At 51.1% G+C, this 26,364-nt stretch overlaps 1 protein-coding gene across 2 annotated transcripts in view; it reads left to right on the top strand.

Moving 5' to 3' along the window:
- EXOC6B (exocyst complex component 6B) overlaps nucleotides 1-26,364 on the top strand; it is a 223,965-nt gene that overhangs the window by 135,942 nt on the left and 61,659 nt on the right. For both annotated transcript variants that reach the window (XM_033161125.1, XM_033161126.1), the window contains exons 15-18: nucleotides 933-1,042; nucleotides 3,732-3,843; nucleotides 6,177-6,311; nucleotides 11,360-11,539. In XM_033161125.1, coding sequence (XP_033017016.1) covers nucleotides 933-1,042; nucleotides 3,732-3,843; nucleotides 6,177-6,311; nucleotides 11,360-11,539 — 537 coding nt within the window. The remainder of the gene's footprint in view (nucleotides 1-932; nucleotides 1,043-3,731; nucleotides 3,844-6,176; nucleotides 6,312-11,359; nucleotides 11,540-26,364) is intronic.

The raw sequence follows: 26,364 nt of genomic DNA, 5'->3' as shown, positions 1-26,364 counted from the left end.
CTGGCAAACACGAGCAGGTTTGTGCATCGGAGTCTTCACCAATCAGATGCTTTAGACTACAACTTCCATATACTTGAGCTGACCTGGTAGGGCATAAGGACCTAAGAATGGCCTGCTGGATCAGGCCAAAGGCCCATGTAGTCCAGCTTCCTGTTCCTGCAGTGGCCAACCCGGTGCCTGTGTGAAACCTGCAAGTAGGAGCTGAGCCCAGGAGCAACTCTCTCTCCTGTGGTTCCCAGAAGCTGGTTTTTGGAAGCATCCACTGCCTCATGCCGTGGAGGGAGAGCAGAGCCATCCGGACTAGTAGCCCATTGATGGCCTTATCGTCCATGAATTTGTCCAATAAAGCCACCCAAGTTGGTCGCCATTGCAAAACAGCTGGATAGCACCAGGTGTTCCGAGGCTGGTGGCAGAGGAACGTCGCTGAGGACCTGGGCGTTGGTTCCTGGCTGCCACAGCTTTAAGGCTAGAATCAAACTGACTTCAAAGGAATTCTGTGCCCGGTGCCACCCACGTTGGTTGAGGTGGCAGTGGGGAGCTTGCTGGCACCCCTCTTTCAGCCTCCCTTTGCTTGTTCCTAAGGGGGGCCTGTGCTGCTGAACAAAACACGCTGGTCTGCTTGTCAGCTGCCCCAAATCAACATTGCGTGGGATCGATTCTAGGACTAGAAGGCCCAGAGAAAGAGAAGCCAGGCTGCTCTGTGTGGGGAAAGGCTTTGTCCAAGAAGGACTCCTGAAAGGGGGGACGGGGGAGAGGGGGGAGCAAAGGGGCCAAGGTCTTACCTGTGGGAATATTATTATTATTATTATTATTATTATTATTATTATTATTATTATTATTATTATTATTATTAGCAGCACCTGCTGCTTTGCATGTGCCCTGGCCCTATGATCTGCCTTGGGGGTCTCTCACTCTCCTCTCCCTTTTTCCAGCAACCGTTCCCCAAGAAGTTCCCCTTTTCCGAGTTTGTGCCTAGAGTTTACAGCCAGATCAAGGAATTTATCTACGCTTGCCTGAAGTTCTCTGAAGACCTTCATCTCAGGTATGACAACCAGATTCTACTGACTCTTCTTGCCTTGATAAAAACCAGTGCCTTTTCCAAGGGCATTTTGGAGCATAAAACCCAATTCTCCCTTTGACTGCCTTTCTGCTTGGGCAACCCCACTTCCTCTCACCAGGTAGTGACAGCGAGCATTATCTGTTAGGACTGTTGTCATATTAAAAACACTGCCGTATAATAGGATCTGCCATTCATATTAATCATCAACATATGTGTAATTTAGCTGAAGGAAACAGGTACCCTTCAAAGAAACCTTCCCCAACCAGGCATCCTTCAGAAAGGTCTATGATGGTGAAACAGGTGAGAGTTGAAGGCCAAAACATCTGGAGGGCACCAGGTTGGGCAAGGCTGTCTTAGCCAACTGTTCGTTGCATCAGCTTTCAAGGGAGGAGCTTCAACCCTGAACAAAACTAGGTGACCCTTCCCTTTCCATGTCAGAAGAAGACCTTCTGCAAACATTTCTGCCAACTTTTTATTTTGATTAAAATGAACACTTGTAGAACGCATCACTTGCTCTGGCCATCAAACCTAGAATTGGAGGGGGCTCGACCTTTGGTACAGGGTACAAAGAGCCAAGATTGTATCTTCAGGATTGCTTCTCTGATTCCTTCTGGTTCCTCTACCTCTGTCACACCTTGATTCCCATCCTTTAAAAAACAGTGTGTGTTACACCACAAGGGCAAATGCTTTCAGAAAATGTCCACCTTGCTTTGGATACAGGGTGGAGTTCTCTCCCAAGGGACATTCTCGGGAGTTCAGAGCTTTCCCTTCTGCGATTCCCTCTTGCCTGGAGGCCACCTTGGTCCTTCATTAGAAATAAGTGCCTTTAATGTTATTATTTCCAGCCTTGACTTAGCGGGGCGCTTTTTTCCAGCAAGAGCAACAAGGGAGCTGAGAAAAACAGGCTCCTCCTCCTCCTCCTGCTCCTGCTGCTGCTGCTGCTACTGTTGACTCTTCCCTTCAGCTTGACAGCCTGTATTAGTTTTTATTAGGACGTTTGCCTGCAAAGGCGGCCGCGGTTTTTTCTCTCTGCCTTTCTCTTCTCCCCTGTCATTTATGGTGCGCCCCGGAGTGATTGGGGTCAGGCTGTCCATCACAGCCGCCACGAAGGTCACGGCTGCTGCGGCAGGAACTCGGGGGCCGCCAGCCGTCACTGTCACAGATGTCTTTCTTTCTGCACACTCAACAGCTCCCCACCTCCCTGACCCGCAAAGAGCAGACCCTGCAGCAAAGAACGCAGAGTGTGATTTTTGTTAATTAGGATTCCAAGCAACAAATGCCTCCCCTTGGGGAGTAGTGGGGGGGGGGGGAGAGGACAAGGAATGTGTACAAGGAGTGGGGGGGGGGAGGGTAGCAGAGGAGGAGGGGGGCACTCCTTGCCTCAAACTAGGAGAGTTTAGAGTTGCTCCCTGGTTTGTCTGTCATGATGCCCTTGAGATAAGAACCTCTAAGGAGCCTGCTGGATCAGGCCCATGCTCCACCTAGGGGTCAAACAGATGCCCCAGTGAGAAACCCGCAAGCAGGATCCGAGCACAAGAGCCCTCTTCCCTCCTGCCCTTTCCAGTAACTGCAATTCAGAAGCATTGCAGAGCCCTCTCCTCCTCCTTGATCCTGGTGGCAGGGAGTTCCATAGTTTGACCAGGCACTGCATGAAGAAGGGCTTTGATCTGTCCTGAATCTCCCAGGCTTCATCCTATGCTCTTTCCTTACATTGACAGGCTGCTTGTCACTCTGGTCTGGCTTGTCTTGGCACAGGGCACCCTTCCGAGTCTTGAGAATTGGGTTAGTGCCCCTTTTGGTCCTTTTGTGGATCCCTTTGGGTGCTGCCCTCACGCAGACTCAGACCACACCCCTGTTGATTCCTGTTTCTGGGAACATGACTTGGGCCTCACTCTGGAACCATTTGCTCCACTGGATTGCAGCTGCCGTACATTAACACATGTTGAGGTCTCCGCTTGTTACATCTTCCTTTATTTCCCCACGCTCTCAGGCTTGGGACCATTCCTGGATGTGTGAAATACATGTTATTTGTTCTGGAATTTGACCAGGCAGTTTATATGAAACAATCAATGACAGTTTTCAAAAATTCAGCATGGTTCCATTTATAGTAGTATAACATCAAACAAAAAGAGAGTGAATCGCAGGCGCCTGTTCCTCCTCACCTTCTCTTCCTCCCCAATTTGGGACTTCATCCTTGTGGGCTCAGATCAGCTTCTGCCAGGATGTCACCTCCTTTGTGATGAGAGGCTGAACTTTCCACCCTTAACTACACAACATGTGCACACTCAGGGTGCAAAACATTCAGGACTCGTCTGACTCGTTCTGTCATGAAAATTCAGAATTGCCATTTTCTGAAATCACAATTCCCTCAGGTCCTCAGTCTGCCTGGATGGCAACCATGTTGCCGTTGATGCTGGGTTTTTGAAAGGGCCACTTGACCCTCTAGGACAGCCTTTCTCAACCTTGGATTCCCAGATGTTGTTGGACTACAACTCCCATCATCTCTGACCACTAGTCTTGCTAGCTAGGGTTGATGGGAGTTGTAGGCCAAAAACATCTGGGGACCCAAGGTTGACAACCACTGCTCTAGGATTATCTGGTTCCAAAGCAATGTTTGGTTCGCTGCCCCTTTAAGCAATTTCTCTTCTTCATGTCTCTCTCTGCCTTTCAGCTCCACCGAAGTGGATGACATGATTCGGAAATCGACCAACTTGTTGCTGACTCGAACGCTGAGCAACTGCTTGCAGAACGTCATCAAGAGGAGGAACGTCGGCCTGACGGAGGCAAGTGCTCTGCTTTCGGACGTGGGGGTGGGGGTGTTTGCCCCTGCCTTCATAGTTACTTCGGATATGGGAGCATGAATTCTGTGCGCCTTCCCCCCAGCTTCACGGGAAGAGCAATTTCCAGCAGTCCTGTAGAAAGCCCCCTCTCTACACACTTGATTTATCTCTTCTCCTGCCTCCCACCTACTTCCTTGCCTTGGACACAAGATCTCTCATGCCCAAATCCCAAACACCCCATCATTTCCACCTTCCCCATTAAGGCCATTCCTTGTGCTGCTGCACAACACAGACGTTTCTGGGAGTGTGTATCTGGGAGTGTGTATCTGAAGAAGTGTGCATGCACACGAAAGCTCATACCAAGAACAAACTCAGTTGGTCTCTAAGGTGCTACTGGAAAGAATTTTTGATTTTGTTTCTGGGAGTGGTGATGGTGGCTTCTCATGCTTGCTAAAACCGAAGGTCCAAGTGTCCTCTTAGCAGTTCCTTGAAGAAGCTCTCCGTGATGCACCTGCCAAATAAGGTGAGGCCCCACTGATCAGTGGGGACGTGGGGTCTGGGAGAGCCTGCATGCAACAAGCGTGAGTAGATCTGCGATTGCACTTCACCCTCAAGAGATCTTCCACCCATGCACTGCACCCTCCACCCAGCCTCACCTAACCTTACTAGCCCACAAACGGCCAACCTTCTTGGCTTGATAAGGTGGTGGCAAAAGGGGTAGTTAGATACAGTGGAACCTCGGCTCCCGAACGCCTTGGGAGCCGAACGTTCCAGCTCCCGAATGAATGAAAACTGGAAGTAATTGTTCCAGTTTTCGAACGTTCTTTGGAAGCCGAACGCCCAGCGTGGCTTCCGTGGCTTCTGATTGGCTTCAGGAAGCTGCTGCAGCCAATCAGAAGCTGCGCCTTGGTTCGCGAACTGTTTTGGGAATCGAACAGACTCCCGGAACAGATTAAGTTTGGGAACCAAGGTTCCACTGTATTTGTAAGAAGCCTGGCAGGAGTGGGGAGAGGCCTTGGAATGGAAGCAAGTTGGCTTCAAAAAAACGGAAAGATGATCAAAAGTAGCTGAGATGGCTCCGGAGGTCAGAGGGAGCCCTACAACTGATGTGAATCCCCCTTCTTTAGCCCATGACTAGCCTGTGAGCATGGGACGCGGGTGGCGCTGTGGGTTAAACCACTGAGCCTCTTGGGCTTGCTGATCCGAAGGTTGGCAGTTCGAGGCCCCACGAAGGGGTGAGCTCCCATTGCTCAGTCCCAGCTCCTGCCCACCTAGCAGTTCGAAAGCACGTCAAAGTGCAAGTAGATAAATAGTTACCTCTCCGGCGGGAAGGTAAATGGCGTTTCCATGCGCTGCTCTGGTTCGCCAGAAGCGGCTTAGTCATGCTGGCCACATGACCCGGAAGCTGTATGCCGGCTCCCTCGGCCAGTAAAGCGAGATGAGCGCCGCAACCCCAGAGTCGGACACGACTGGACCTAATGGTCAGGGGTCCCTTTACCTTTACCTTAGCATGAGAGCATCATAAAGAGAAATAATGAAACTCTCCATTTCAGGCTTATAACCAACAATGCGCCCTTTAGTTATGGTCGACAGCTGGGGCTGAGGAGAGCATTAGTCCATCAACCACATTGGCTATTCCTGATCTATAAAGTGTAAAATTCCCAGCACATGGGGGGGGGCAGGGAGGGGAAGGCAAGACGAGAAAAAGAGGTTCTGGTTTTCTTTTGTTGTATTGCTCCTCCTTAGAAATACCTGCAGCCACCTCTAATGTCAGGCACTGGAGCATTTTTATCTCCCACCCCCCAGCCCAAGAAAAAATAACAGGGCATGTTTTGCAGCAGTCACAAACCCTCAAATCCTGAGACAACCAAATTGGCTCTTTCTTAATTGCCCCTCAGAGTGCCTGCAGGTTTTCCTAAAGAGCCTTGTCTGAGCTGGGGAGAGGGAGGGAGGAGCTGTCACTCAGGCTCCTGTCACTTAAGACTTATTGGCAAAGGGCTTCAGATCTACTGTCTTGCTTTTTTTCCTGTAGCCAGATTGCCTTTTAATGGGATTGGAGACGAGCTGAATTTAGAAAATTCATTAGAGTTTTTCTTCTGCCTCTAGCAGAAATCCTTGGGAAATTCCTTCTCAGAGAGCCATGAATGGCTTAGAAACATCACCTGTTGGGGAAAAGAGACCCGTTTTTCTGACTCTTTGTCCAAACCTATTGTGTTCTGCCAGAGGCTGTGCCTGAATGACCGCAGGTGCCCATTGTGGGTTGCCTTCGTTTTATCTGTACTGCTGTTGGTTGTTGAAAGACCAAAGTGTAAAATGTGTGTCTGCTCCTTTTCCAGCTGGTCCAGATTATTATCAACACTACACACTTGGAAAAGTCCTGCAGGTTCCTTGAGGAATTCATAACCAACATCACCAACGTCCTGCCAGAAACTGTCCACACAACGAAGCTATATGGAACGACCACCTTCAAGGTGAGGCTGGTGCTGTGTGCTGGTGGGAAGCTCTGCTAAAGGTACAGTAACCAAGCATATTGAAGAACGAGCCCCGCTGAAGCAGAGCCAGCATGGCTTCTGCAAAGCCAAACCCCGTGCCATGAACCTATTAGGGTTCTTTGAGAATGTTAACAGGCATATAGATGAAGGCGATTTGGTTAACATAGAGCCATGGGATCATAGAATTGTAGAGTTGGAAGGGACCCCGAGCATCATTTAGTCTAAACCCCCTGCAACGCAGGGATCTCAACTAAAGTATCCAGGACAGGTGGCTGTCCAACTACTGCTTAAATACCTCCAATGAAGGAGAGTCCCCCACCTCCTGAGGGATTCCGTTCCACTGTTGAACAGCTCTTACTTTCAGAAAGTTCTTCCTGCTGTTTAGTGAGAATCTCCTTTCTTGTAACTTGAATCCATTGGTTCTGGTCCTTCCCTCCAGAGCAGGAGAAAACAAGCTTGCTCCGTCTTCCATGTGACAGCCCTTTAGGTATTTGAAGATGGCTATTGTATCTCTTCTCAGTCTCTTCTTTACTGGGTTAAATTGGGTATAATTCCCTTAACTGTTCTTCGTAAGGCTTCGTTTCCAGACCCTGGATCATCTTGACTGCCCTCCTCTGCACACGTTCCAGCTTGTCAACATCCTTCTTAAACTGTGGTGCCCAGAATTGGACACAGTATTCCAGGTGTGGTCTGACCAAGGCAGGATAGAGAGGGACTATGACTTCCCTTGATCTGGACACTGGACTTCTGTTGATACAGCCCAGAATAGCATTAGCTTTTTTTTGCTGCTGCCTCACACTGTTGACTCACGTTAAGCTTGTAGTCCACCAAGACCTCTAGATCTTTTTCACCGGTACTGCTAGTAAGCCCATCCTATATTTGTGCATCTGGTTCTTCCTGCCCAAGAGCAGAACCTTATACTTGGACTTCCAAGAATGGTTGCTATTTGGACCTGAGCTTTTTAACTTATGCATAAATGATCTAGAGTAAGAGCTGAGAGTCCCATGGACTGCAAGATCAAACTTATCCATCCTTAAAGAAGTCAGCCCTGAGTGCTCACTAGAAGGACAGATCCTGAAGTTGAGGATCCAGTACTTTGGCCACCTCATGAGAAGAGAAGACTCCCTAGAAAAGACCCTGATGTTGGGAAAGATGGAGGGCACAAGGAGAAGGGGACGACAGAGGATGAGATGGTTGGACAGTGTTCTCGAAGCGACTAGCATGAGTTTGGCCAAACTGCAGGAGGCAGTGGAGGATAGGGGTACCTGGCGTGTTCTGGTCCATGGGGTCACGAAGAGTCGGATACGACTGAACGACTGAACAACCAAGAGCTGAGCAGAGAAGTTGCCAAGTTTGCTGATGATAGCAGATTGTTTAGGGCCATTAGAGCTTGCCACCATTGTCAAAGGGTTTTCTTTTACTTGCAGATACATTTATGACATAAGCTACATTTAGTACCTGCCCTTCACAAAAGGCCCCAGGGAGGTGACATCCTCCTGATAATAATAATAATAATAATAATTTATTATTTATACCCCGCCCATCTGGCCGGGTCTCCCCAGCCACTCTGGGCGGCCTCCAACAAATATCAAAATACAATACAGAATCACAAATTAAAAACTTCCCTAAACAGGGCTGCCTTTAGGTGTTTTCTGAATGTCAGGTAGTTGTTTATTCCCTTGACTTCTGACGGGAGGGCGTTCCACAGGGCGGGCGCCACTACCGAGAAGGCCCTCTGCCTGGTTCCCTGTAGTTTTGCTTCTCGCAGTGAGGGAACCGCCAGAAGGCCCTCGGCGCTGGATCTCAGTGTCCGGGCTGAATGATGGGGGTGGAGACGCTCCTTCAGGTATACAGGACCGAGGCCGTTTAGGGCTTTAAAGGTCAACACCAACACTTTGAATTGTGCTCGGAAACGTACTGGGAGCCAATGCAGATCTCTCAGGACCGGTGTTATGTGGTCCCGGCGGCCACTCCCAGTCACCAGTCTAGCTGCCGCATTCTGGATTAATTGCAGTTTCCGGGTCACCTTCAAAGGTAGCCCCACGTAGAGCGCATTGCAGTAGTCCAAGCGGGAGATAACCAGAGCATGCACCACTCTGACAAGACAGTCCGCGGGCAGGTAGGGTCTCAGCCTGCGTACCAGATGGAGCTGGTAGACAGCCGCCCTGGACACAGAATTAACCTGCGCTTCCATGGACAGCTGTGAGTCCAAAATGACTCCCAGGCTGCGCACCTGGTCCTTCAGGGGCACAGTTACCCCATTCAGGACCAGGGAGTCCCCCACACCCGCCCGCCTCCTGTCCCCCAAAAACAGTACTTCTGTCTTGTCAGGATTCAGCCTCAATCTGTTAGCCGCCATCCATCCTCCAACAGCCTCCAGGCACTCACACAGGACCTTCACCGCCTTCACTGGTTCTGATTTAAAAGAGAGGTAGAGCTGGGTGTCATCTGCATATTGATGAACACCCAACCCAAACCCCCTGATGATCTCTCCCAGCGGCTTCATATAGATATTAAAAAGCATGGGGGAGAGGACAGAACCCTGAGGCACCCCACAAGTGAGAGCCCAGGGGTCTGAACACTCATCCCCCACCACCACTTTCTGAACACGGCCCAGGAGGAAAGAGCGGAACCACTGTATAACAGTGCCCCCAGCTCCCAACCCCTCTAGCCGGTCCAGAAGGATGTTATGGTCGATGGTGTCAAAGGCCGCTGAGAGATCCAGCAGAACCAGGAAACAGCTCTCACCTTTGTCCCTAGCCCGCCGGAGATCATCAACCAGCGCGACCAAGGCAGTTTCAGTCCCATGATGAGGCCTGAATCCTGATTGGAAGGGATCCAAATGGTCCGCATCTTCCAGGCGTGCTTGGAGTTGTTCAGCAACCACCCGCTCAATCACCTTGCCCAAGAATGGTAAATTTGAGACTGGGCGATAGTTGGCCATATTGGCCGGGTCTAGAGATGTTTTTTTAAGAAGCGGTTTAATGACCGCCTCTTTCAGCGGGTCTGGAAAGATTCCCTCGCAGAGGGAAGCATTCACCACCGCGCAGAGCCCATCGCCCAGCCCTTCCCGGCTAGCTTTTATAAGCCAGGATGGGCAAGGATCTAGGAGACAGGTGGTCAGTTTCACTCGTCCAAGCAGCCTGTCCACATCCTCGGAGGTAACAGATTGGAATTGATCCCATGAAACATGACTAGACAGGGCTCTAGCACTCTCCCGCCCCGGCCCTGCTCCCACGGTGGAGTCTACCTCCTTCTGAATCTGAGCGACTTTATCTGCAAAAAACTTTGCAAAAGCATTGCAGGAGATCTTGGGGTCCCTACCAGACCCCGGTGACAAAGGTGGTTCTGCTAGGTTGCGAACCACCTGGAAGAGTCTCCTGCTGCTGTTTTCTGCAGATGCAATAGAAACAGCGAAGAAGGTCCTCTTCGCTGTCGCCATTGCCACTTGGTAGGCTCGAAGTTGAGCTCTAGCCCGTGTCCGGTCTGATTCAGAATGAGTTTTCCGCCACCGGCGCTCTAGCCGTCTCAGCGACTGTTTCATCGCCCTCAGCTCCGGGGAAAACCACGGAGCTGTCCGGGCTCCATGCAATCGGAGAGGACGCTTCGGAGCCAGACAGTCAATAGCCCTGGTTAACTCCGCATTCCAGCGGGCCACCAGGGAATCAACTGAAAGGCCATCAACATGGGATAATGCATCCCCTACCACTCTCTGGAAGCCAATTGGATCCATTAAGTAGCGGGGGCGGACCATCTGAATCGGTCCCACCTCCCTGCAGAGGGGAAGGGTCGCAGAGAAGTCCAGTTGCACCAGGAAGTGATCTGACCATGGCACTTCTTTTGTTTCACTTTTACTTAGTGTCAGATCACCAACATCCATAGAGGTAAACACCAGGTCTAAGGCATGTCCGCGGCTATGAGTTGGACCAGACTTATTCAGGGACAGCCCCATGGAGGCCATGCTTTCCACGAAGTCCCGAGCGGCCCCTTGTAAGGTCGTGTCGGCATGGATGTTAAAATCCCCTAAGACAACCAAACTAGGTGTCTCCAGGAGCATATCCGCCACGACCTGAAGCAGCTCGGGCAGGGAATCCTTGGTGCAGCGGGGAGGTCGGTACACCAAAAGGAATCCTGTACTGCCCCTATTGCCCAACTTCCAGAACATGCACTCAGAAAACTGGGTCTTCCCAATAGGACGCCTGGTGCAAACTAATGACTTCCTAAAAATCACTGCAACCCCCCCTCCCCGCCCAGATGGCCTGGGTTGCTGTGCGTAAGAGAAACCTGGTGGACAAGCAGCGGCAAGGACAGGCCCATCTGCTTCATCCAACCAAGTCTCTGTTACACATGCCAGGTCAAATCCTCCATCCACAATCAAGTCGTGGATGGCAGTGGTTTTGTTAATCATTGACCTGGCATTACACAGCAACACTTTCAGGTCATGTGGGTATCTCCTGCTGATTCCAGTATCCATCCGGTCAGGACCAGACCTGGAGGCAGGGATAGTCTTCAGACAACGACTAAACCTGCCTCCTCGGTAATGACATGGTCTGGTCTTAGCGTGACTCCTCCTCCTGCCCATGATCACTGAGATCGGGTGTCTTTCCAAGACTACCCGCCCTGTGGAACCTGCCCCAGCCATCCTGTTGGCTGAGGCCCAATCCCAGGCAGCCCTACCCCTATCCCCTTAAAAAACAAATAAAGACCATACACTAAATTAACAAAATAATACAAATAAAAAACAGAGAACAACGCTAAAATAAAACTAAACATTTGCCCCACCCCAAACAAAAAATAATAAAATGATATAAAAACCACCATTAAAACAAATTAAAAGTGCAGCAGTGAGTGCAGGCCACGCCCCCCAAGCCAGTTGGAATTGGCAGGAGAAGGGAGTGGCCTTCCAAACACTCACAAGCAAGCGGCAGCCATGGAGGATCCTGGAGGCAGCCATGGATGGTCCACCTCGCTCAAAGAATTCCAGTTGCGATGCTTTGTTCCCTGCTGAGCCTGCGTTTCTTCCCCAGGACGCTCGCCATGCTGCAGAGGAGGAGATCTACACAAACTTGAACCAGAAGATCGACCAGTTCTTGCAGCTTGCAGATTATGACTGGATGGCCGTCGAGGCAGGTTCAAAGGCCAGCGACTACCTGGTGGACCTCATTGCCTTCCTGCGCAGCACCTTCGCGGTCTTTACACACCTGCCTGTAAGTATGTCTTGGAACAGGAAGGTTCTTCTTCTCCCTCTCCCTCTTCTTTCTCTTCTGATCCAGTTGCACGTCTCCTGAGCTACCACCGATGCAGCTGGCAGGAGAGGATGATGTTAGGAGCCTCCCCAGAGGTGGTTAAGGCGAAACCAAGGGCCAGAGCTGCTCCCTAGTGCATTAGCTGGGGACAACAGTCCCCTCCTCCTGGAGCTGGTCAGCAACTGCTTTTGCTTTTGCTGAAGGGGGAGGATGACACCCAAGCCTCTTCTTCACATGGTGCTTGATGGGTCTCTCCACAAGCATTTCAATGCCAAAAGCCACTTGGGAAAACCCTGCTGCCTCTGGCCCTTCCTTCCTCCGCCCCTGGCTTCTCTCTGTGTCCTGCTGTGTCCTGCTTGCCATGTGTCATTCACAGGAACAGTTTCCTCTCTAGGATTAAACTCTGAAAGACCAGATCTCCCTGTCTGCAGCAGAATCAGGCTGTGCTTGGTGCAGACTGGCTAGCACCTCTCGTCTTGCACGCCCCTCAGCAGTCTTTCAACTTTAAAAGAACTGTTCATTTTAAACGAATTGGTAACACTGAGCATAAGTGCTGTATTATATATATATAATACAACTGCAAGACATTTTTCAAAGGTGAGCAAGCCTGTCTGAATCATAGGAGTGAGTGGCAATCATGCCACCCAATAAGGGTCCAGTTCAGTGCTTGGTATGTCTCTGAAATGCTGGGCAAAGGGTGGAGGAAGGTGAAACTGCCTGAGGGTAGCTCTGCACCCGCTTTCCATCTTCTAGTGGTGTGGCGTATTCCATTGGAGAAGCAGGTTGTGGCCATTCTGAAGATGCTCTTAGCTCTCTGCAGACGATTTTTCCAAGGCTAAACTGTGCATGAGAGAGCAGGATTGTACCTGCTGGCCTTGCCCCACCCCCAGTCCGTCCTCTGTGCAGGATCAGCCTGATCTCATTGGTGGGGCTTTCCCCCACTGTCGTTCCCTTTGGCTGCCACTCAACGACTCGAGCTTTTGTCGTTGTTTTGAATATACTTTGGGGATTGTGGAGACTGCAGTGGTGAAGTTATCCACCCTTCATTTCAGTCCAGGCTCAGGAAGTATTTAGGAAATCTCAGGGGTTCCGGTTCTCTGTTGTGCATTTCTAATAATAATAATAATAATAATAATAATAATAATAATAATAATAATAATAATAATTTATTTATACCCCGCCCATCTGCCAAATCTCACCCCACCGCCAAATCCAGGCCTCAGAATAAAATGGGGAGAGAAATAGATGATGGTGCAAAAAGAGAGTTCAGATCTCTGTGTGAGAGAGGTGTGGGGGGTGAGGTCCCCAGTTTTCTCACCCACGTAATTTGGATGCTCCTTTCACATTAGTGGCAAATGGGAGAAGAAGTGAGCAACGTACAGCAGGGTGAAATTAGCATCTGTTGCCAGTGGCTACCTTTCAGTGAGATGTGAGCATGCACAGTGTTGGGAGACCCTCTCGCGGATCTTGTGCGCGATATTTAGTTTTGGTCATTGTATATCATGACGTTGAAGGGGGCGCGTCTCGCCTGCCCTGCCCTGCTTTCCCTGGGACAGGCTTGGGGAGAGCCCCACTCCCCAGTCGAGGTCTGGCTTATAGAGCTCTCCAGTTGGTGGTCTCCTTTAGCAGCTCAGCTCTGCGGGGGACGCTTTTCCACCGGAGCATAAAGCATCCCTAACATGGAGATGTGCGGGAATGCAGGACGTGTCTGCGATGATTTATGGGATGGCTCTGGAGCGATTAATCTTCCTTAAACCATTAATGATGTTCTCCCAGATTGATCAGGGCATTCTCAAAGTGGGGCTAGGAGAGACCGAGCGGAAACGGTTTCCCCTGCTTTCAGGTGGTCGTTTCTCTTCTCATGCCCAGAAGAGGTCTGGTGAGGAGCTTGGAGGTGGCTGCTCTGTTGGAGAGTCTGGACAGGACATGCTCCCCCAAAGAGGGCGGCACGACCCCTCTGGTCCTGACGGACGCTTCTCCGTCCTGCTGCTTCCTCACTGGGTGCTGGCTTGAGAAGAGGGCAGCAAATTGGAGCCGGGACCCTCTCGCCTTGCGCTGTCAAATGCTCAAGCCCAGGGTGAAGAGTTTGCACATGAGGGTGGGGCCCTCCAGCCCCTGATGGCCGCCACGCAGATATCTTCCATGGTGGTTTGGAGTACTCAGTTGGCCTCGAAAGAGTGGAACGCGCTCAGGGATGAAACCCTGGGCCTGGGACCCCCCACCCCACCCCGACTGCATTAGTCGAGCAGGGTGGTAGTGGTTTGCCACAAAGGAATGGGAGGCAAAGCCCAGCACCCCCTGCTCCCTCTCTCCCAAATCTAAAATAATACAAGCTAGTATTTTATATATATATCTTTTTTAAAATGGTCTCCAGCTCTTTTGAGAACGGGTCTCTGGTTGCAGGAGATGGCTATCATGGCTGAGAGAGAGAGGGAGCCCCTTTGTCCCTGGTGGCTGCCTGTTATTTTAATTTCATGTCAGACAAGTCGGAGTAAATCGCCCGGACAGATCTGCGCCAAGCGTGAGGATTTGTTGACTCTAAGCCTTTTGCAGATGGAAGGTTATGTCAACACCTATGGCGGGGCTGTCAGCTTAACAAAGCAAGGAAGTTTTTTATTTGTTGGGGAAAGGAGTGTTTTTCTGTTTTGATTTTTAAGTTTCCTTTAATCCTTGGAGGCTTGTATCTTGATAACCTTCTTGTGCGGGGTAATCGGGGAAGGTCAGGAGGTTATGGCGACCTGGGAAGGGGAAGTAATCTTTCAGCAATCCTCCCGGCCGTAATCGGCTCCAGCAGTTCAGCCTGAACTCTCTGCAAGGGGAGCCTGGTGCTCTCTCTCCCTCCCCCAGCCTCTCCCTCGCTCCCCCCCCTCCGCTGTTTACTTTTGGCCAGATGGTGAGCGCAGATTTCAGATGGAACCGTGCAAAATCTTTAAAAGTCTTGCTTGGGTCCAGGCCCTCCTTTGCGTGTCGATCTGGCCGTCGCCGTCCTTGCACAGAAAGCCTTTGCTTGCCCCTGGGTGGTGGAGAGCTTTGCAAAGTTTATTTCCCCATAAAGGAAATTTGCCCCTTTGGATGGGCTCATCAGTGCATCCGTAATGCAGCTGCTCAGTATCCGATACAAAAGCCCCATCATGACCTAGGAGCTGGGGGAGGGGGGCGCATATGTGGGGCAAGGGGGAGGCTAAGCTGGGACCCACAGAGCCCTTGGCCAACATCTTGCCTTGACCATAAGCTCCCTTGAGCAAGCCAGGCTCCCTCCTCAGCTGCAGACCCCTTCCCCATCTGCAATATGTGGGCACTAAGACTGGCCTACCTTGCAAGATTGCTGTCAGAAAAGGCGAGTGAGAGGCATCATGGCAGAAGTTTATAAAATTATGCACGGCATGGAGAAAGCGGGTAGAGGGAAGTTTTCCTCCCTCTCCGATAACCGTAGAACTTGTGGACATTCGAGGAACTGGATGTTGAAAGATTCAGGACAGACAGAAAGCCCTTCCTCACACAGCACAGAGTTAAACTATGGAGTCCCCCCCCCCCCCCAGCATTGGTATAGCTAGTGAGCCCAGCAGCAGAATCTGCTGGGAAGGTGCCTTTGGCAAACATTATTGAGCCCCAGAGACAGACACCCTTGGCTGGTGACACCCCTCAGTTTGTGAACCCCCCTCCAGACATGAACAGCAGTCCTCCATCTGGCCCAGAGACCTGTTCCCAAAGGCAGTTTCCCCTCCCTCCCTCCCTCCTCACCCAGATTTTATTATTATTAGTGATTAAATTCATATATCACCCTTCATCCGAAGATCACAGGGCAGTTTACAGGATGAACACCCACACCCACAAAGTATTTCTAGAAATATTTGTATACCACTGTGTCATAACCCCCCCCCCCATCAAAGTGATTTGCAGCAATAAAAGCATAAAGCTATGTGATAAAGGCCATCCTGTATAGAAGAGGCTCAAGACAGACACCAGTTAACTGTTGTGGAAAGAGGTATTCTTAATTGTCTGCCTAGCCTTGGCAGAACAGACAACTTTTCAGCAGGCCTCGAGATGTAGAAGCAGAAGGCACCTGCGGGATTTCTGTTGGCAGAGAGTTCCACAGGCGCCTCTGAATTCTCGCAAGCAAGCAAGGCTGGCCCCCTTCCCCTCCCCTGCAACTGCTCCCTGGAGCTCTTCTGCCTCTGACCTCAGGGCCGGGATCCACCTGTCCCCCCAGACTGCTTCCCTTGTCCTTGGCCAGGCTGTCTGCGCAAGAGAAGCCGGTCCGGGACTCGCCCAGGCAGTGCCTCCCTTCCTCCCTGCGGAGGAGGACGGTGCCAGCTGCTGCGTGGAGCCGGACTGCCCCCTCCCCCTGCCCCCTCTTGCTTGCTGCCTGCCTGCCAGCCGGGTGGGTCTGTGTCTTCTGAAGCTTCCTGTCTTGACCTTCCCTCCGTAGGGGGATTCCTATGCCCACTCAGCCATGCCGGTGAGTATGCCCAGTGCGCTGCCCGCGTCCCATGCTTGCCCGTTGTCTGTTAGAAGGTTCCTCGAACCAGCCGAGGAGGCGGCGGGGTGTGGGGCCAGAGGAGGGAGCCCTGCGCCTTTATCCCGGGAGCAAAAGAAGCACAGCTCCAGGCGTCAGACCCCTCCGGGGCAAGGCAGCAGTTCCTAAGCCGCTACGGGCGCTGTCCAGAGGGGACATAACTGTTTAATGGTCCAGACATGGCCCAAGGCAAGGGGGTGGGTGGGTGGTGCAGGTGGTTCCCAAAGCACCCACTGTCCCTGCGGTGCCCTCCTTTGGCCAGAGGGTGGCACTCGAGTTCAGACGTGCTCTGAGGCTCCATCCCCCAGGTTGTCCATTCCCGTTCCTCTGCCCCGTGTCAAGGTGAGAGATCAGCAGGGCAAAGGCCACCCCAGGAGGATGTGGGAGCAGAAGGCGGGCTCTTACCCAGGGCACCGTTGAGCAGCAAAAGGGCTGGCGGGCTGCTTGGGCCAAGCTCCACTAACTGCAGCAGGCTGTCCTGTGCCCAAAGTGTCTTCTCCAGCCTCACCTTGAAATCCTTTGAGGAAGGACATTTCTCACCTTTCAAAGCTCACGTCTGGACTGCCCCAAAATGGGGATTTTCTCTGTAAGATTCAGCCCTGCTCGCTGTCCTCTCCTCACAGGTCAGAGGACTTGCATGGAGGACAGTTTCTCCTCTGGCATAGAATCAGAGTATCGGAGAGTTGGAAGGGACCCCAAGGGTCTGCTAGTCCAGCCCCCTGCAATGCAGGAATCTCAACGAAAGCACCCATGACGGATGGCCACGCAACCGCTGCATGATCCAGCGGGAAGCGGGTCTTGCTCTGCAAGCCCCTGTGGAATCCGCAGGAAATGTGCACGGGCTCCCCGGGAATCTTTCTGTTTCCAACTTGGGGTGCAGGAAGAACCCTGACTCCCTTCTCCCCTCCCCCCGGGGCTGTTTTGGAGCTGCTGCCCCCCCGCCTCAGTGCAAGGCAGAAATGCAGCCTTCTGGTTCAACGAACGCTTCTAACAGCTTCCATCGCTGCCTGGTTCACCTCTGGTAGAGAAGCACATCCAAGTCTGTCCTGGCTGTCTCCCCCTCCCCCTTTCCAAGAGGCTCATTAACCCCACGTGTGCTCCACCGCTAGCGTTTGAGTCTCTGGCATGCAAAGATGGACACAGAGAAGGCTTTTTTCCACTGGTGAACTCGTGTCCCAGGGAGCTCCGCCTTAAGTCCTTTTGGCCTTCAAACAGCCGCAGTCTCTGCCACCCACATCAGGGTAGCTCCACTTGGGTCACCCGAGGCAGGTTGCCCCACAGGCTTCTTGAAGGGCTGCAGGAGGGGGCTGGGCAGCAGCCAAGAGGGAGCTCTCCACACTTTTCCATCAGTCTCCCGGCTCTTGTCCAGGATAAGCAGCTGTTTGCAGCCAGTGTGGATGGCAGGGAAGGCTGTGTGCCCTGTGGCCATTGAATCCAGATGAAGAGCCGGGCGGCAGCAGTGGTGGAGCCTGCAGAGGTGGGCGCCCAGGGCTGGAGGGCTCCTTCCGCTGGACGTGGGACGAGTGACGTCACCCTGTGTCTGAGAGGGACTCGGCTTTCCCATCCAGCTGTGTGTCTTAACTACCACCATTTTAAAAACGTAAATAGTCTCACGTTGCATTCTCTAGTTAGTTTCTACTAACTGAGCAAGCCGGGCACTAATCCAGACGGCATGTTAGAAAAGTTAGAGTGCACCCTTTGTCCGTTCCACATTCTGCTTCCAAAGATGGTCCAAATCGAGTTTCCTGACGCCTGCCCCAAAGGCTGCATTGGGCAGGAGATTTTGGGGTCCTTAGTGTGTCTCTATCACTTTTGTGGAGAGGTAGGAATTCCCCTAGGCTACAGCATAGTACCAATAATCTGCTATAAAGGTAAAGGGACCCCTGACCATTAGGTCCAGTCGCGGACAACTCTGGGGTTGCGGCGCTCATCTTGCTCTATAGGCCAAGGGAGCCAGCGTTTGTCCGCAGACAGCTTCCGGGTCATGTGGCCAGCATAACAACAACAACAACAATAATAATAATTTATTTGTATCACGCCCATCTGGCTGGGTCTAAGCCGCTTCTGGCGAACCAGAGCAGCACATGGAAATGCCAATTACCTTCCCGCTGGATCGGCACCTATTTATCTACTTGCACTTTTGACTGCTAGGTGAGCAGGAGCTGGGACTGAACAATGGGAGCTCACCCCGTTCCAGGGATTCGAACCACTGACCTTCTGATTGGCAAGCCCTAGTCTCTGTGGTTTAGACCACAGAGCCACCCGTGTCCCTATAATTTGCTATAGCATCATCCAAATTCCTTCCTCAGATGCAAGGGGCTTGGCTCTCTCCCTTCCCCCAGGTGGCATTGACTGGGTGGTGGATTACGCTTGGGCAGGGTGGAAGGGTTCATTCTTGAGCTCTGCCTGCAAGAAGCCGGAGGATTTCATAGAAACAGAGAATTGTAGAGCTGGAAGGGACCCTGAGGGTCATGTAGTCCAACCCCCTGTGATGCAGGGATCTCAACCAAAGCATCCACCACAGATGGCTTAAAAACCTCCATTGCAGGAGAGTCCAGCACCTTCCAAGGGAGACCATTCCATTATTAACCCGCTCTCACCATCAGAAAGTTCTTCCTAAGCTTTAGTCAGAGTCTCCTTTCCTGCTGAATCCATGGGTTTGAGTCCTGCCCTCTGGAGCAGCAGAATTGCTGTAGAGTTTCCAGACAACTTTCCTCATTTGCCTCACTAAGTCACCCTTCTCTCAGAAATAAGCCAGTAGAAAGTTAAGTGTTCGTTCTTCAGACAAATCCATCTATGAAAATTGGGTGCTGTGAGTTTTGCAGTGCCCAAGCATCCAATCGTGAAACAACGGACCCTCCAGCCAAATGAAGATTAACCTTGCCAGGGTCTGTGGCTGCCACTGTTGCATCACGAGAAACAGCCAAAGAAATGGAAGCGCACAAGGACGGGTTGCCTCTGCCCCTCCCAGGATGTGCAGCCAGGCAGTAGCTCCTTGGGCGGAGATGAGTGAGCTTTGCTGCGTGCAAACAAGTCGTGGCGCTCAGGCAGTTTTTGGTATGGATTGGTCATTGCGTAAGATGTGTTTGCAGCAGCCTCCACCGGGCTGCTTGTGTGTGTGTGTGTGTGTGCACGCCCATTGGCTGTGAGTTGAGTATTATTATTATTAGTTGCATTTACATTCCACGTTTTCCTCCAAGAAGCTCACAGTGGCATATGTGGTTCTCTCCCCTCCTCATTTAAACCCCACAACAACCCTGTGAGGTAGGTTAGGCTGAGAAACAGCGGCTGGCCCCAAGGTCATACCCAGTGAGCTCATTGCCAAGGGGGGATTTGAACCCAGGTCCTAGTCTGACACTGTTGTTTGAAGCAGGGGTCTTTACTGTGACTTGGAGGAGGGTGGTGATGACGACGACGATGACAACAACAACAACAACAACAACAACAACAACAACAACTTTTTTATTATTTATACCCTGCCCATCTGGCTGCGTTTCCCCAGGCGCTCTGGGCAGCTCCCAACAGAATATTAAAAGCACAATAAAACATCAAACTTAAAAAACTTCCTTAAACAGGGCTGCCTTCAGGTGTCTTCTAAAAGTCAGATAATTGTTTATTTCCTTGACATCTGCTAGGAGGGCATTCCACAGGGCAGGCGCCACCACCGAGAAGGCCATCTGCCTGGTTCCCTGTAATCTCACTTCCCACAGTGAGGGAACTGCCAGAAGGCCTTCGGAGCTGGACCTCAGTGTCCAGGCTGAACGATGGAGGTGGAGAGGCTCCTTCAGGTATACTGGGCCGAGGCTGTTTAGAGCTTTAAAGGTCAGCACCAACACTTTGAATTGTGCTCGGAAATGTACTGGGAGCCAATGTAGGTCTTTCAAGACTGGTATTATGTGGTTTCGGTGGTCGCTGCCAGTCACCTGTCTAGCTGCCACATTCTGGATTAGTTGAAGTTTCTGGGTCACCTTCAAAGGTAGCCCTACATAGAGTGCATTGCATTAGTCCAAGTGAAAGATAACTAGAGCATGCACCACTCTGGCGAGACAGTCCGCGGGCAGGAGACATTCAGTTTGGACCAGGCCGGCTATCCGACTCCTTCGGCATAGGCCACTCTGCCTTCACTCTGTCTCGCCTCATCCAGGTTGTTGCACGATGCAGTGCCAACCTCAAGGCTCACAAGGGTCGTCTTATTTCAGAGCCAAGCAGCAAATCTTGTGCATCTGCTTCAGGAAGGATGGACATCTTGTGCAGAGAGGGTTTCCGTGTAGGAAAGCATCTGCCAACCGCGTCTGGTTGGGATCTCCTGCGATTGCACATGTGTGCGCGCATCCTTTGTGCTGCTTGCGCACGCACTGTGCGTGGGCGAGGGAACCAGCTGCAACTCTCCGGCCTCTGTAGGCAACACGGTGTGTCGGGAAGAGGCAACGAATGCAGCGGAGGTTCCAGGCCATTGAGTGTGTGCGTGAGAGAGATCGCTATCTGTGTTGAATCAGCCGCCTCCTACCAAGATGGCAGCTGCTTTGTATTTCATGGGAAATCTGCCCAACGGAAAGAATGTTGTTTCGAAAACAAGTCCCGGAGAAAGGAAAAGCCACACAAGAGCTGCCCGAGAAGGTGTCGTCATGCTGCGCCTGCCACGGCCAGGGCCCAGGGAGCCTGCCTTCTCCGTGGGTGGCGCTTGACGTCTGTCTTCGGAGCGCATCGCCCGCCCTCGTCACCGCACACTTGCACCCTGGGAGGTTTTCCTTTTTCCAAGTTCATAGGGGACAGCCAGCTTTTCACAGAAGCTTTGTAGAAAGTTTGGTGAAGTGCAAGTCTTACCCACAAGGAAATTGGCCTTCAGTTTTCAAGTCTACCCCTTGAATATACTTCTTTGCACTGTGGCATCACGACATCATCCAAGCAACTCAAAGTTGCAGCCCAACTCATTTTTGGATGCAGGAAGTCCAGAGGTAGAAGGTCCACAGCTGGAGGCAGCATAGAACCACAGAATGGTAGAGATGATGATGGTGATGATGATGATAATAATTTATTATTTGTACCCCGCCCATCTGGCTGGGTCTCCCTGGCCACTCTGGGTGGCTTCCAACAAATATTAAAATACATTAGAATATCACACATTAAAAACTTCCCTAAACAGGGCTGCCTTCAGGTATTTTCTAAATGACAGGTAGTTGTTTATCTCTCTGACCCCTGATGGGAGGGCGTTCCACAGGGCGGGCGCCACTACCAAGAAGGCCCTCTGCCTGGTTCCCTGTAGCTTTCCTTCTTGCAGTGAGGGAACCGCCAGAAGGCCCTCGGTGCTGGATCTCAGTGTCCGGGCTGAATGATGGGGGTGGAGACGCTCCTTCAGGTATACAGGACTGAGGCCGTTTAGGGCTTTCAAGGTCAGCACCAACACTTTGAATTGTGCTCGGAAATGTACTGGGAGCCAATGTAGATCTCTCAGGACCGGTGTTATGTGGTCCTGGCAGCCACTCCCAGTCACCAGTCTAGCTGCTGCATTCTGGATTAATTGCAGTTTCCGGGTCACCTTCAAAGGTAGCCCCACATAGAGCGCATTGCAGTAGTGAGATAACCAGAGCATGCACTACTCTGGCGAGACTGTGGGCAGGTAGGGTCTCAGCCTGCGTACCAGATGGAGCTGGTAGACAGCTGCCCTGGACACAGAATTGACCTGCGCCTCCATGGACACCTTTGAGTCCACAATGACTCCCAGGCTGCGCACCTGGTCCTTCAGGGGCACAGTTACCCCATTCAGGACCAGGGAGTCCTCCACACCCGCCCGCCCCATGTCCCCCCAAAACAGTACTTCTGTCTTGTCGTGATTCAAGGGGACCCCAGGGGCCATCTAGTCCAACCCCCTGCAAGGCAGGAATCCTCAGCTAAATCATCCCTGACACATGGCCATCCAGCCTCTGCTTAAATGCCTCCAAGGAAGCAGAGTCCACCACCTCCAAGGGACGCCACAGGAGGGGAGAGTTGCTCTTGAACTCAGGGCCTGCTTGCAGGCTTCCCGTTGGGGCATCTGGTTGCTTGCTGTGAGAACAGGATGCTGGACTAGATGGGCCATGGGCCTGATCCAAAGGCTCTTCTTATGTTCTTACCCCCCCCCACAACCCCCCAAAATGTGTTGCTAAAAACTCATTTTAAAATTGGATGTCCATCCAATATTGCTAGAAGACGAATGTATTTCTTCAGACCTCAAGTTTGTTGGAGAGATGCTCCCATCTTAATCTGGAATACAGACTCTATGATGGGAATATACTGTAGATATTGGGCTGAGTTTACCCAGTTGAGTGGTTTCATCATCTCTGCAGAAACTGTTTCTGTTTCTGGAGAAGCTCTGAGGCTTTTCCAGGAGGGGACAGCAGGCAGGATCCAGCGATGGGACGCAAAATAGCAGCCGGTCCGTGGGCTCATCGCCTTCTCCGAGCACAAAGGGCGAGCGTGGGACATTCATCAGGAATGAGAGGCAGCAAATTTAAAGCAGACAAACGGAAATGCTTGGTTTTGGCGCAGCACATGTTTGACCTGTGGCTCTTCTGCTACAAGCCGAACAGAAGCCAAAGGCTTAGAAGGCTCCTCAAAATGAGGACCAGGCAGACTCACAAATACCTTTAAAAGGCTTGTAAAGAAAACGCCACAAACCTGTTTTTCACAAGGCAAGGAAGTCATTAATCGACACACAGACAGATCTGTACTGGGCTGCCTCAACCCTTCTGAAAAACTCACCCTCAGCAAACTGCGTTTATGCTTAGTAAAAGGCAGAGGCTCTATCTTGCAGTGAGTCCTCCGAGCTGCATGTGACTTTTTCAATGGACTAAATGGTCATGGACCTGGCCTGTGGAATGGCCCTCTTGCAGCAAGACACGGATGGAGTTGGGGGGCAAAACAGGAACAGGGCTCAGTGCACCTTCTTGACTTGTGTTTGAGGCTGCTGTGGAACATTTGGCCTAAACTAAGCATTTTGCCCTTGTGAAAGGTTCCTGGCAAATAATAATAATAATAATAATAATAATAATAATAATAATAATAATAATAATTTTTTATTTGTATCCCGCCCTCCCCAGCTGAGGCCAGGCTCAGAGCGGCTAACATAATAAAAACAACACAATATGCATAAAAAACAGACATCAATTAATTAACATACCATATATTCCGGCATATAAGACGACTGGGCGTATAAGATGACCCCAACTTTTCCAGTTAAAATATAGAGTTTGGGATATACTCGCCATAAATGACTACCCTTCTTCCAACTCACACCAAATAAAATTTTTAAAAAATCAGATTTGATTTCAATGGTAATATTAATGCAAATGCTTATGACTGTCACTTATAAACATTAGGCTGTGAAGCCATTATGGGGTTTTGACTGTATACTGCACTGTATGGAAGAAAGAAAGAGAAAGAGATAGACCTGCTAAACCAATATTTGCAAGGATTTTGCACTAAACCACAGCAGAAAACCAATTCTGGAGCTCAGAGGCCCCAATAAAAGACAATACCTGCTGAAAGCCTGCTCAACTTCCTAACCCTCCTCGCTCTCCTAAAGTCCAACAGGAAGTCCTAGGGAAGCCCCGAGATTCCTTTAGGAAGACGAGGCGAAGTCCCCTCCCCCGCCACCTTCAGTTTCATTTCTCGCTTGCCGGGGAAGGGATGTGAGCATGTGCAGCCGGGGGAAGGCCGGACGCCACTTTGGCGCATCACCTTGACTGCGTCCAGCTCCATTTGAAGCGCTCTGCATCACCTCCAAGTCCGGCCGCGGTGGGCATCCGGAGGGCGCTGCGCGGCCGGCGGTGACGCCAAAATCGCACTCCGCTGGGTGCAAGGAGCCAGCGGGGACTCGGAAGCAGCAGCGTGGCCGGTGGGGGCGCCGAAGTGGCTGCAGTACATGCTGCCGCTCTGGCGGGAGGCTCTCCGACAGCCTCCCCTGCGTCCGAAGCCCAAGAAGAGCTGGGTGAGAGTGGCGCTGCCAACGGAGCAAGCGGGGACACGGAAGCGGCGGTGCGGCACTGCAGTACAGGGTGGGTGAGAGTACCCCGGTTTCAGTACCCACCGTACAAGACGACCCCCGACTTTGGGGAAGATTAAAAAGGGTCAAAAAGTCGTCTTGTACGCCGGGATATACGGTACATCTTAAAATTAATTCAGGCAAGTTAAAATCTGGGCAGGTGGCAGTTATCAGGTTGGAATTGAGAGTGGTTAATACTTGCCAGGACCAACTGTTTCCACTGATCCTACAAGGTCCTGGGAGTGGGTTGGGGGCCTCCTTCGGGCTTGTTTTATACAAAGGAAAGTAAGTCAAGCTGCATCCTGCCCAAAGGCCTGGCAGAACAACTCCGTCTTGCAGGCCCTGCAGAAAGATGTCAAATCGTGTAGAGCCCTGTCTCTTGTGGGAAAGCCTTCCACCAGGCCGAGGCCATGGCCGAAAAGGAAATTAGACTGGCCTTACCTAGAACAACCACCCAACTGCAGAAATCTTAGCCGAGGAATTACATGAGTTTTAATCAGCTGATCAAAGCTCCATCAGAAGAGAGCATTCCTCCTCTGTTTTGAGTTGGTGCCTGCATTTCCTCTTCTGTGAGAGTGATGAAAGAGGGCGGGGAATAGCTCTCCGAAGATGGTGCCTTTGATAAGGATTCCTTTAAAGAACAATTTAAAAATATGGTTGCCCTCACCAGGGTTTCTATAGGCATTAAGAAACAAGTAACGTTGGGCTGACTGAAAGGTTTCCAGTGGCTTAACCTTGCTGATCAATTGCCCGACTCCTTGACCCTGAGGGCTGTTGCTCCGTGGGCAGAGCGCCCCAGGTTTGGCACCTGGCAGCTTCCCCAGGTAGGGACGAGGGAGACCCTTTCCTGCCCAGACTTTGACTCGGTCTAAGGCACCTGCTCCCTCCTCCCAATCCCTCTTCTAGGTGACTTTGTCGGCTGCTGCTAGATTGCTCTCCTGGCCACATCCCTCCAGGAGCCAAGCGCGCCATGTTTGCCTGAGCAGCGTTTTTGGCGCCCGCCTGGCAGAAAAGTTGCCCTTGGCTCTGCTGAGAAGCGTCCGTGCCTAACCACATATTTACACGCTCCTGAGTCATGCTTCGCGAGTAGCAGTGAGGCTGCGGCTGGGATCCCTGGCAGACCAAGGCGTTGCCCACCTTTGCCCTGGCTAGACAAAAGGTTTCTCTCAAGTAGCTGGGCTCTGCCTCTGATGTTCAGAGAAGTTTTTAATGCTTGATGTTGTATTGTGCATTTCTGCCATTTAAATAGCCATTAGAGATACTAGCACTTGGCTATCTGGTTTATTTACTACATCTGTTTGTACCCTGCCCCCTCTCTGAAGGCACTCAGGGTGGCACACGTCCCCCTGGCAATATGGAAGCATGGAATTGTAGAGTTGGAAGGGAGCCCAAGAGTCATCTAGTCCAGACTTTTAGAAGACATCTGAAGGCAGCCCTGTTTAGGGAAGCTTTTTAATGTTTAATAGATTATTGTATTTTAATATTCTGTTGGAAGCCACCCAGAGTGGCTGGGGAAACCCAGCCAGATGGGCGGGGTGTAAATAAATAAATAAATAATAATAATAATAATAATAATAATAATTATTATTATTATTATTATTATCCAAACCCCTTCAATGCAGGAATCTCAGCTGAAGCTCCATCACAGATGGCCACCCCACCTTGGCTTAAAAACCTCCAAGGGAGGAGAGTCCACCACCTCCCAAAGGAGACTGTTCCACTGTCAAACAGCCCTTGCTGTCAGAAAGTTCTTCCCAGTCTTTAGTCAGAATTTCCCTCCTACTTCTATAACGCTACTAATGGCTGTATCTTCATTGTAGTTACAGCTACTCTTAATTCTTTCCATACTACATTTTTGAGTCATTTCCCCAAAGTGATTTAGCAATACAAACATCAACAACAGAGACAATATAGCAACAATTTTCAATCCAGCGCAGATGCAGTCTGGAATAAAAATCTCCACTTAAAAGGCAGGTCTTCAGTCGGTGTTGGAAAGATGGTGTCTGTCTGATGTGCAACAGGAGGCAGTTCCAAAGGGCCAGTGCTCCCACGCTGAAAGGCTTACTCCTGCCTGCGGTTTGTGCAGAATGGACTTCCTGATGTGATGGTTTCTGCAGGGAGGGAGCTCCTACTTTGGAGGGAAAGATGTTGGGTCATGGGAGTGATCAGCTACAAGGTAGTCAGGTGATAGTAGGTATTTTGGCAATGGATTCAAACTACAAGAAAGAAGATTCCACCTAAACATTAGGA

This window comes from Lacerta agilis, chromosome 9 (assembly GCF_009819535.1).
Source record: "Lacerta agilis isolate rLacAgi1 chromosome 9, rLacAgi1.pri, whole genome shotgun sequence".
NCBI lineage: Eukaryota > Metazoa > Chordata > Lepidosauria > Squamata > Lacertidae > Lacerta > Lacerta agilis.
Note: the sequence above shows the minus strand (reverse complement) of the source record. Positions and strands in the feature narration are given on the sequence as shown.